This window comes from Scyliorhinus canicula, unplaced genomic scaffold (assembly GCF_902713615.1).
Source record: "Scyliorhinus canicula unplaced genomic scaffold, sScyCan1.1, whole genome shotgun sequence".
NCBI lineage: Eukaryota > Metazoa > Chordata > Chondrichthyes > Carcharhiniformes > Scyliorhinidae > Scyliorhinus > Scyliorhinus canicula.
The window spans coordinates 39893-51989 of NW_024055433.1; the positions used below are offsets into that span (position 1 = coordinate 39893).

Below are 12097 nucleotides of genomic sequence, written 5' to 3' on the forward strand. Positions count from 1 at the left end.
AGCACCATTCGGGTTATCAGGACCTGGAGATTATCGACCTTGGGTGTAAGCATCGAGTTCAGATCATTATCACTTACTGTATAAAATTACTACCTCCTATCTCTCCTGTAGATCTTGTTCACAATCTTAAATCTGTGTCCCGTAATCCTTTTACAATCTGCTGATGGGAACACTTTTAAAAAATCTTTTGCTGCGTTTGCTATTGTTGATGCTGGGTGTCTGTCTGGTTTAATTCCTTTTTCATGTTTTTGTTGTGGTTGAATGAGCTTGGACCAGTCCATTTAGGATCCAGAACACAATTGAAGTCCCCTCCAAGATATAATTGATCTGTATCCAGGTCTGGGATGGATCCCAACAATTTTTTCCCAAATGCCACATAATAATAATCTTTATTATTGTCACATTCTTTATTATTAACACTGCAATGAAGTTACTGTGAAAATCCCTTGGACACCTATTCCAGCGCCTGTTCAGGTACACTGAGGGAGAATTCAGAATGTTCAAATTACCTAACAGCACGTCTTTTGGAACTGTGGGAAGAAACCGGAACACCCGGAGGAAACCCACGTTGACACGGAGAGAACGTGCAAACTCTGCACAGACAGTGACCCAAGCCGGGAATTGAACCTGGGTCCCTGGCACTGTGAAGCAACAGTGCTAACCACTGGGCTGCCGTGCTACCCAGTTAGGGTCATAGACATACACCAGCACCACCAATGTACCTGCCTACGACCCGCTGACCACCATGTATCTCCCATTAGTGTCAGGAACGAGCCCAGTGATCGAAAGAGGAATCTCTTTATTGATTAGAATTGCAGCAGCTCGAGCCCTTTGTCAATGCCCGAGTGAAACACTTGGCTAACCCCTCCGCCATCTGGTCTGATCTTTATTTTGTTTTCTATATATTTAGAGTACCCAATTATTTTTTTTCCAATTAAGTGGCAATTTCCCGTGGCCAATCCACCTAACCTGCACAGCTTTGGGTTGTGGGGCGAAGCCATGGTGACATGGGGAGAATGAGCAAACTCCACACAGCCAATGATGCGGGGCCAGGATTGAACCTGGGACCTCAGCGCCATGAGACAGCAGTGCTAACCACTGTGCCATCGTGCCACCCTGGTCTGATCTCTAACCCGCAAGTGAGTCTCCTACAAGAACACCACACCAGCATTTAGATTCATTCAGTGAGCGAAAACACACAACCCCTTCACTGTTCCACCCAATCCCCTTACATTATAGGTGACCAGCCGAATCCGGGGTCTCCAACCCCCACTTCCCCATCATGGAATCAGCCGGTTCCACCGTGAGGGACGATCGAGTAAATCTTCAAAAAGTACAGGCCAAGGGCCCACACAAGATGGCCGCCACACACACCCTGAGAGAAAAACAAAAACAGTTCTATAGTCATCACCAGCAAGCTCACCCCATCTCCCCCCATTTCCTGCCAATGTCCCACCCAGATACACAAATTGAAACCAAATCCCCCCCCCCCCCCCCCCAGGCTCTGACCCAGACAAAACCAGCCAAAACTGGTTCAACAACTGCAGCCCCCACCTCACTCTCATTCACCAGCTTACTTCTGGCAGGGCAACCCCTCTGAGAACAAAAAGAAAAAGACGATGATATTGCCCACCTCGAGGATAAATCTTCACTGGAATAACTGGGTGAATCCCTTTCCACACTCCGAACAGGTGAATGGTCTGTCGCTGGTATGCCTGGTGATAAGTCTTCAGCTCACATGGGGATCTGAATCCCTTCCCACTGTCCCCATATTTCCATGGTTTCAGCATGCTGCTGGTGTTGTTTTTGCTTTCCATGTTTGACGATCAGTTGAAGTCTTGTCCCCACAGAGAGCATGTGTACGGTCCCTCCCCGCTCTGAATGGTGATGTTTTTTCAGACGGTGTAACTGGTTAAAGCTCTTTCCACAGTCAGATCACTGGAACACTCTCACTTGAGTCGAGTGTGTATCGGGTTTTTTTAGTCACACTGATCTTGAAAATCTTTTCCGACAGACAGTGTTGTTACATGGCACAGATAAGATATATTATTTACCATTCTGCAATGAAGTAAATTTATTATTATTTCTTCTCTTGTAATATAAGACTGTAGCTACGTTATAGATTTCCAGTCATCTCTTCCCTCAGATGGTTGTTAGTCTTTGGATTTCTCTTCCACAGGGACCGGTTGTATCTGGGCGTTATTGAATATATTGAAGCACAAGTTTGACAGATATTTTATTGACGATGGAGTTCAGGGTTATGGGGAACAGGTAGGAAAATAGAGTGAAAGCTGAGATGAGGAAGGATTTCTTCACTCGAGGATGTGGTGAAGCTTTGGAATTCTGTACCCCAGAGGAATGTGGAGCCTCAGACATTAGGTATGTTCAAGACAAATGTTGCTAGGTTTCCAGATATTGAAGATATCGAGGGATATGGGGATCGTGTGGGGAAAATGGTGCTGAGGTAGATCGGCCAAGGATCTCATTGAATGGTTAGCAGACTCGGTGGGCCGAATGGCCAACTCTTGCTTCTATTCTAATCTCTGTGTCCTGGTCAGGAAACAGTGAGCTGAGCTGGGATCTGTCAATCAGCCTGAATCAGCACCTTCAGGAGAATTGGGAGGGTGAATATTAGATACAGCAGAGTGAGAACGGAGGGAGAGTGTGCGGGATGGAGATTTACAGCTTTTGGAGAACGAGAGAGGAAATAATGTTCCATCGGAACTAGAATTGTCTGCGCTGAATTTTAATAATAATAATCTTTATCGTCACATGTAGGCTTACATTGCAATGAAGTTATTGTGAATTTCTATCCTGTGCTCACTGATGACTTTGTAAATTGTTTTTAAAGGATGTTGGAAGAGGAGGAATTATAGACAGAAATCTCAATCACCATGTCTCGATGTGACAAACTTGCTCTATTCCTTCTGATCTGAATATCATCGGCGAGAAGGAGAAATGTTTGTCCGATCTGTTGGCTTCAAAAGATTTTAAAAGTGAGTGTGACTGGAAAAGCACCGAGACCCACACAACACACACCCGAGTGAGAGTGTTCCAGTGAACTGACTGTGGAAAGAGCCGAAACCAGATACACAGCCTGAAAAAACATCACACCATTCACAGTGAGGAGAGACAGTGCACATGTTCTGTGTGTAGATAAGGCTTCCACTGATTGTCGAACCTGGAGAGACACGAGGAGACCCAAAACATGGAGAAACCGTGGAAATGTGGGGACTGTGGGAAGGGATTCAGAGCCCCATCTGTGCTGGAGATTCATCGACGCAGTCACACTGGGCATCGGCCGTTCACCTGCTCTCAGTGTGGGAAGGGATTCACTCTGTTCTCCACCCTGCAGTCACACCAGCAAGTTCACACTGGGGAGAGGCCATTCACCTGCTCTCATTGTGGGAAGGGATTCACTCGAGTATTCCACCTGCAAACACATCAACGAATTCACACTGGGGAAAGGCCATTCACCTGCTCTCAGTGTGGGAAGGGATTCATTGATTCATCCACCCTGCGGAAACATCAGCGAATTCACACTGGGGAGAGGCCGTTCACCTGCTCTCAGTGTGGGATGGGATTCAGCCATTCATCCAACCTGCGGAAACATCAGCGATTTCACACTGGGGAGAGACCATTCACCTGCTCTCAGTGTGCGAAGGGATTCCGTGATTTATCCAACCTGCGGAAACACGAACGAGTTCACACTGGGGAGAGGCCATTCATCTGCTCCCTCTGTGGGAATGGATTCACTCAGTTATCCAGTCTGCAGACACACCAGCGAGTTCACAATGGGGAGAAGCCATTCACCTGCTCCCTCTGTGGGAAGGGATTCACACAGTTCTCCCATCTGCAGACACACCAGCGGGTTCACACTGGTGAGAAGCCATTCACCTGCTCCCTCTGTGGGAATGGATTCACACAGTTATCCAGTCTGCAGACACACCAGCGAGTTCACACCGGGGAGGAGCCATTCACCTGCTCCCTCTGTGGGAAGGGATTCACACAGTTATCCAGTCTGCAGACACACCAGCGAGTTCACACTGGGGAGAGACCATTCACCTGCTCTCAGTGTGGGAAGGGATTCATTGATTCATCCTCCCTGTGGAAACATAAACAAATTCACACTGGGGAGAAGCCATTCACCTGCTCTCAGTGTGGGAAGGGATTCACACAGTTATCCAGTCTGCAGAGACATCAGCGAGTTCACACTGGGGAGAAGCCGTACACCTGCTCTCAGTGTGGGAAGGGATTCAGCCTTTCATCCAACCTGCGGAAACATCAGCGAGTTCACACTGGGGAGAAGCCATTCACCTGCTCTCAGTGTGGGAAGGAATTCATTGATTCATCCAACCTGCGGAAACATCAGCGAATTCACACGGGAGAGAGACCATTCATCTGCTCTTAGTGTGGGAACGGATTATATAGAAAATAGGAGCAGGAACAGATCATTTGGCACTTTGCACCTGCTCTGCCACTCATTATGATCATGGCTTATCATTCGACTCAATATCTTAATCCCGCTTTCCCCTCCATTTCCTTTGATCCCCTTCGCCCTCAGTGCTGTATCTACCGGTAACTGCTTTTTGAAAATATACAATGTATGGGCCTCAACTATTTCCTGTGGTAACAAATTCCACAGGCTCACCACTCTCTGATGAAGACATTACTCATCTCTGTCCTAAATGGTCCACCCCGTATCCTCAGACTGCGACCTCTGGTTCTGTACACTCCCACCATCGGGAAAATCTTACCTGCATCTAATAATAATAATAATCTTTTATTGTCACAAGTATGAAGCTACTGTGACATGCCCCTAGTCACCACATTCTGAGACCTGTTTGGATAAGCTGGTACGGGAATTGAACCCGCGCTGCTAGCTTTGCTCTGCAACACAAACCAGCTGTTTAGCCCACTGAGCTAAACCAGCCCTATCTACCCTGTTAGAATATTATAGGTTTCTATGAGATTCCCTCCCCCCACTCCAGTATTCTGAACTCCAGCGAATACAATCCTAACTGATTCAATCTCTCGTACGTCAATCCCACCATCCCAGAAATCAGCTTGGAAAACCGCTGCACTCCCTCTCAAGCAAGAACATCCTTCCTCAGATAAGGAGGCCAAAACTGCACACAATATTCCAGGTACGGCCTCGCCAAGGCCCTGTACAATGACAGCAAGATATTCCTGCTCCTGCACTTGAATCTGCTCGCATTGAGGGCTAGCACACCATTTGCCTTCTTTACTGCCTGCTGTACCTGCATGCTTAGTGACAAAAGAACAAAGAAAGGACCAGCATGGGAACAGGCCCTTTGGCCCTCCAAGCCTGCGCCTTGGTTCTTCTGTTTAATTGATCTTGGTGCTTCTCACAGAAGAAAACTATCAGGGTATGAGTGGCAAGTTGTCTGAAGTGCACTGGGGAACAACATTAAACAGTATGGCGGATTCAGGCAATCAGTAATATTTAAGGAGTTATTACAGATTTACACTGGGATCAGTTAGGTCAGTTGGCTGGTTTGTGATGAGTGACACCAACAGCACAGGTTAAATTCCCATACCGGCTGAGGTTAGCCATGGTCTGTGTCAGTATTTATGCTCTACATGATCCTCCATCCACCCCTCTACATCTCCCTCCATCAGCATCTCCCTCTATTCCTTTCTCCCTCATGTATGTATCTAGCTTTACGTTCAATGTATTCATGCTGTTCACCTCAACCACTCGCTGTGTTAGTCAGTTCCACATTCTCACCACTTGGGTAAAGAGGTTTCGACTGAAATTCCTATTGGATTATTGAATCCCTTCATAATCTCAAAGACTTCCATCAACCTTCTGTTTTTCAGAAAAAAGCAGCCCCAGCCTTTCCTGAGTGTTAAATGCTCTCAGTTCTGTATATTATGAATCTTTGTTGCACCTTCTCCAGTGCCTCTATTTCATTTTTCTCAATGGAGATCACCAATGTTGTCAGTGCTCCCAGTGTCGTCGAACCATCGTTTTAAACAAGTTGAACATTTCCTCCGTGCTTTTCAATTCTATCCCTCTAGAATGGAACCCAAGATATGGGCCCCACACTTCAGGAAATATGTGAAGTTCTTAGTTAGGGAGTAGAGGACATTTACAAGAATGGCACCAGAGATGAAGGACTCCAGTTAGTTGGAGTGACTGGAGCAGCTGAATTTCTCTCCTGAGATCACAGCATCTGGAGGGTGGGGAATGGAGGCATTCAGCCCTTTGGGACCGTGTTGGCTCCCTGTGGAGCAAGCCAGTCTGTCCCTGAATCCCTGTGTGTTTATTTCTCTCAGTGCCCGTCCAATTTCCTATTGAAATCCTTCCATCATCTCTGCATCTCCTACCCTCATAGGCAGTAGGTTCCAGGTCATTACCAATCGCTTTATATGTAAATGAGGCTCCTAGAGCACAGAGGAGTCCATTTGGCCCATTTTTCCCATGCCAGCTCTCTGTACAGCCACTCATTTAATCCCATAGTTCGACTTTTGTTTTCTTTTTCAGAATGTACCAAATTCCCTTTTGGAAGTTACAGTCCAATGAGATTCTAGCTCCATTTATGGACAGTGCATTCCAAATCACAACAACTCGCTGTGTTTTACAACAAATAATTGTGCTTATGGCGTGTCTGGAGGCTCACAGAGCATTTAAAATGGTGTCAACGCTGTGGTTATTACACAAAATTAAGACTCAACCTTTATCAATGATTCTGGAGAGGACACCAAGTATAATGTATCCGGGTTTGTGGACAATTAGAACAAGTCACATTTCTATAAAACCTCTCACTACCACTGGACCTCCTAAAGTGTTTCAAAGCCAATGGAGTTCTTTTGAAATATATTCACTGTTGTAATGTAGGAAACTGTAAGTACCATGTGTGATCACATTTAGTTATAAAATTGTCATTAGTAACAAGGTCAAGGAAGCCCTTTTATACATCTAACATGTGTTTTTCTGCAGCCATTTCACCTTTTGTACCTTTTCTATATTAACTATATATTTATTTCATAACAAAAAACACCAATTATATTAATGATTATTCTGTAGTGAACATTGATTATCATTAGCGAATTGGTGTATTCAGTAATTATTTTGTAAAGGCTAGATCTTTATTTAAAAAACAAACATCATCAACCAAAATGTTTCCAGAAACTGCAGAGCTTTCAGAATTTGTTTGAAAAAATAAATTACTTTGTAAATTTGAGAAGTTCCAAGACATCATATTCTGCCAAGACTGTGTGGGCCAGGCAGTGGAGTAATGGTATTGTTACTGGGCTAGTAATACAGAGACCCGGGTTAATGCACGGTAGCATGGTGGTTAGCAAAAATGCTTCACAGCTCCAGGGTCCCAGGTTCGATTCCCGGCTGGGTCACTGTCTGTGTGGAGTCTGTACGTCCTCCCCGTGTGTGCGTGGGTTTCCTCCGGGTGCTCCGGTTTCCTCCCACAATCCAAAGATGTGCGGGTTAGGTGGATTGGCCATGCTAAATTGCCCGTAGTGTCCTAAAAAGTAAGGTTAAGGAGGGGGTTGTTGCGTTACGGGTATAGGGTGGATACGTGGGTTTGAGTAGGGTGATCATTGCTCGGCACAACATCGAGGGCCGAAGGGCCTGTTCTGTGCTGTACTGTTCTATGTTCTATGTTCTAATGCTCTGGGGATCTGGGATCGAATCTGCCTATGACACATATTGAAATTGAATAACAGTATCGAATTAAAAGTCTGATGATAACATCCTTGATTGTTGTGAAAACACATCTGGTTCACTAATGTCCTTCAGGAAATCTGCTCTCCTTACGTGGCCTGGCCTACACGTGACTCCAGATCCACAGCAATGTCGTGGTTGATTTGTAAGTGCCCCCTGAAATAGCCTCACAAGACACTCAGTTCAAGGGCAATTGGAATGAGCAGTAAATGCTGATCCAGCCAGTGACCCCCACCTCCCATGAATGAATAATTTTTAAGGCGGCTCATTGTTCAATCTGAAGACGAGTAAGAAACTGTCTCTTTGATTGGTTTTGATTTATTGTCACGTGTACCGAGGTACAGTGAAAAGTATTGTTCTGCGTACAGTCCAGACAGATCAAATGCTAAAGTTCAATATAAATTCTATGGCTTATGGTCTTACAAGTTGAGACATCAGTTTTAAAGGAACAGCTGTCTTCATGTAATCAGTGACCCGGCCTCCCAGCCGAACCATTGACATCTGCAGCAAGACTGTGCAGTTGAACATTGCACAGGACCATTGGTACTATGCTTCCAGCTGTTTCGTAGCGTGGAGGTTATCACATTCACCTAACGCGCAAAAGGTTCCTGATTCAACACTGTCAGAAGCATTAAATGCTTCTTTTTTTTATTTAAAAAATTTTTTGGGGGGGGCAATTTAGCGTGGCCAACCCACCTAACTTGCACATCTTTGGATTGTGGGGGTGAAACCTATGCAGACTCGGGGAGAATGTGCAAGCTCCACACGGACAGTGACCCAGGGCCGGGATTCAAACCCAGGTCCTCAGCACCGTAGGCTGCAATGCTAACCACTGTGCCCTGTGCTGCCCTAAATGCTTCACATTTATGATGTGGCGATGCCGGCGTTGGACAGGGGTGGGCACGGTAAGATGTCTTACAACACCAGGTTAAAAGTCCAACAGGTTTATTTAGAATCACTAGCTTTCGGAGCGCAGCTCCTTCCACAGGTAAATGAAGATGTGGGTTCCACAAACACATATACAGAAAAATTCAGTGATGCGAGATGGTACTTTGAATCCGAGTCTTTGCAGGTAATTAAGTCTTTACAGGTCCAGATGTGCAACCGGAGAGAGGGATAATCACAGGTTAAAGAGGTGTGAATTGTCTCAAGCCAGGACAGTTGGTTGGATTTCATAAGCCCAGGCCAGATGGTGGGTGGTGAATGTAATGCAACATGAATCCAAGGTCCCGGTTGAGGCCGTAGTCATGTGTGCGGAACTTGGCTATCAGTTTCTGCTCAGCGATTCTGCATTGCCATGCGTCCTGAAGGTGGCCTTGGAGAACGCTTACCCGAAGATCAGAGGCTGAATGGCCTTGACTGCTGAAGTGTTCCCTGACTGGAAGGGAACATTCCTGCCTGGCGATTGTCATGCGCTGGTTTAGCTCAGTGGGCTAGACAGCTGGTTTATGATGTACAACAAGGCCAGCACCGCGGGCTCAATTCCTATACCAGCGTACCGAAACAGGTGCCAGAATGTGGCGACTTGGTGATTTTCACAGTAACTTCATACAACGTCTGCATGGTCGCGCCAATGTACCACGTCTCTGGATATCCTTTCCTGCAGCGTATGAGGTTGACAACGTTGGCTGAGTCGCACGAGTATGTACCGCGTACCTGGTGGGTGGTGTTACCACATGTAATGGTGGTACCCATGTCGCTGATCTGGCACGTCTGCAGAGGTTGCCATGGCAAGGTTGTGTGGTGTTATGGTCGCTGTTCTCTTGAAGGCTGGGTAGTTTGCTGCAAACGATGGTCTGTTTGAGGTTGAGCGGATGTTTGATAGTAAGTAGTGAGGGTATGGGGATGGCATTGGCAAGATGTTCGTCTTCATCAATGACATGTTGAAGGCTGCGAAGATGTCGTAATTTTTTCGCTCCAGATAATTCATCAGGCAAATGAGTCTCCAGGAGTTCTTCCACAACCCCAAGGAGGCCGACAGTGAACCCAATGAGACAACCAGTAAACCAGAACAGCAGACTGAGAGATCTGTGGGACTGGAAGATCCAGCCAGCAGGAAGGACTGGAAAACCAGACCCATTGAAACAATCCGATCAACTGATTCTGCTGCTCCTCTTTCACTAAACCACTCAGTAAAACTGCCTTGAAGACCTTTCTTGTCCAAATTCTGAACTCACATCTTTCCTGTCTTTTCCTGCTATCTCCCATCATGCTCTCTGAGCTCATCTTGTCTCTGATACTTACCCTTTGCTCCTTTGGCTCGATTCTCATTAAACTGTTGAACGTCCAACTTCCACAATCTCCAGGCTGTAACCAGGGCCGGCTCAAGGCACCGGCAACACGGGCAGTCGCCCGGGGCGCCATGTGCTAGGGGGCGCCAGAGACTCGGGTCCCGCGCATGCGCAGTTGGGCCGGTGCCAACCAGCGCATGCGCGGTGGCCGCCCTCCCCCTCGGTCCGCCCCCCCCCGGCTCGGTCCGCTCCCCCCGCCCACCCCCCTCGGGTCCGCCCCGCCCTCGGGTCCGCCCTGCCCCGCCCTCGGGTCCGCCCCCCTCGGCCTCGGCCCCCCCCCCCCCCTCCCCCCAAAGGGCGCCGAAGTTCAGCTTGCCCGGGGCACCAGCAACCCTAGGGCCGGCGCTGGCTGTAACTGGCCAAAGCTCTTTCCACAATCAGTTCACTGGAACACACTCACTGGGTGTGTGTGTGTCTCAGTGTTTTTCCAGTCACACTGATGAAAAATGTTTGTTCTGTTTGTGGGAAAATATTTTCCCACAAACAGAACAAATACTTTTGATTCCACATTCACATTCTAATGGTATTCAGGTCTTGATCAATTAAGTGACGCTGTCGGATCTTAATTTGATATTTGGTTTATTTCCTATCTGAAAATCTTCTTCTGATGCCCTGGAAAAGGAGTTTACAAAGGCCACACTATGAGTACAGGGTAGAAATTTAGAACAGACAATTCCAGTTTCTGGGGAACCTTTTTTTCTCTCTTCTTTCCCCAAATCTGTAAATCCCCGTCCCACACACTCCTCCCTCCTCCCTGGGCTGAAAGCCAAATAAAGTATTAGATCATTATTTCTGTATCTTTTTACCAAAGTTATATAATTAGAGGTAAGAATATGCTTTATTAGTTACTTCATTCATGACTTGTGACAGACATTAATCTGAATCACCCTGACTGAGCCGACAGAATAACAGATGTGAACCTTGTGTCCAGAACTGACTGTGTGGAGATTGGATGAGCAATCGCGAAGATCATTTCTCCAAATCTTCCAGGATTTCCTTTGTTCTTCCTCTCCCTCTCAAACTAATTATATTGGATATCAGACTCAGAGTCCATTCTGGTTCTCTTCCTGCTGACTAAATAACTTCAATCAAATATGGAGAAGATTGAATCCACTGTTCGGTCCCTGCTCCAATCTCCATTCCTGACATACCGACTTCATCCATCTTCTTGGCAACAGGGTGAGGCAGGGGTGGGCAAACTACGGCCCGCGGGCCGCAAACGGCCCGCCAAAGGTCTTTATGCGGCCCACCAAGTCATTAAAAAAAAAAAAAAATTTTTTTTTTAATTTAAATTTTTTTTATTTTATTTTAAGGTTAATGGGGGGGGGGGGGCTGTTGGGTTACTTACTGGTATAGGGTGGATACGTTGACTTGAGTAGGGTGATCATTGCTCGGCACAACGTCAAGGGCCGAAGGGCCTGTTCTGTGCTGTACTGTTCTATGTTCTATATGAGGCGCCCAGAATCATAACCGGGTGAAGTAATTATTTTACTTAATATACTATGCGGCCCTTTAAAATTGTGAATTTCTGAATGTGGCCCTTGCACAGAAAAGTTTGCCCACCCCTGGTCTGAGGCTTAGCCAGGCTCTGTAAATTTGGTTTCACACTTGATCCAATATGATCTACTGCCCTCAGAGCATTTACAATGCAGAAGGAGGCCATTCGGCCATTCTAGTCGGCACCGGCCCTTGAAAAGTGCACCCGAGCTCAGCCCACACCTCCACCTATCCCCGTAACTCCCCCTAACCTTTTTAGATACTAAGGCAATTTACCATCGTCACCTCCCGATTCGACAATTCCATTACACACCTGGCTGCTCTCCCACATTCTACCTCTGGAAACTTCAAGCGATCCACAAGGCTGCTCCCCATGTCTTAATTCACAGCAAGTTCCTTTCCCCTATGATCCCTGTGCTCCGAGACTTGCATTCGCTCCCAGTCAATTCTCACCCTTGTTTTCAAATCCCTCCATGGCGTCGTCTCTCCCTGTGTCTGTCATCTCCTCCAGCTCCACAACCCCCTGAGATATGTACACACCTCTGATCCTGTACTCTTGTCCAACCCCGATTCTAATTACTCCACCATGGTTTTATGTTCC

At 46.7% G+C, this 12097-nt stretch overlaps 1 protein-coding gene across 1 annotated transcript; it reads left to right on the forward strand.

Annotated features, from left to right (window-relative positions):
* Nucleotides 1–3217: 3217 nt before the first annotated feature.
* Nucleotides 3218–4411, forward strand: LOC119959399 (zinc finger protein 229-like; the record flags this gene model as incomplete). Its single annotated transcript, XM_038787688.1, has 1 exon — nt 3218–4411. A coding segment is annotated over one exon (1194 nt), but the record flags the coding sequence as incomplete, so codon positions are not given.
* Nucleotides 4412–12097: the final 7686 nt, after the last annotated feature.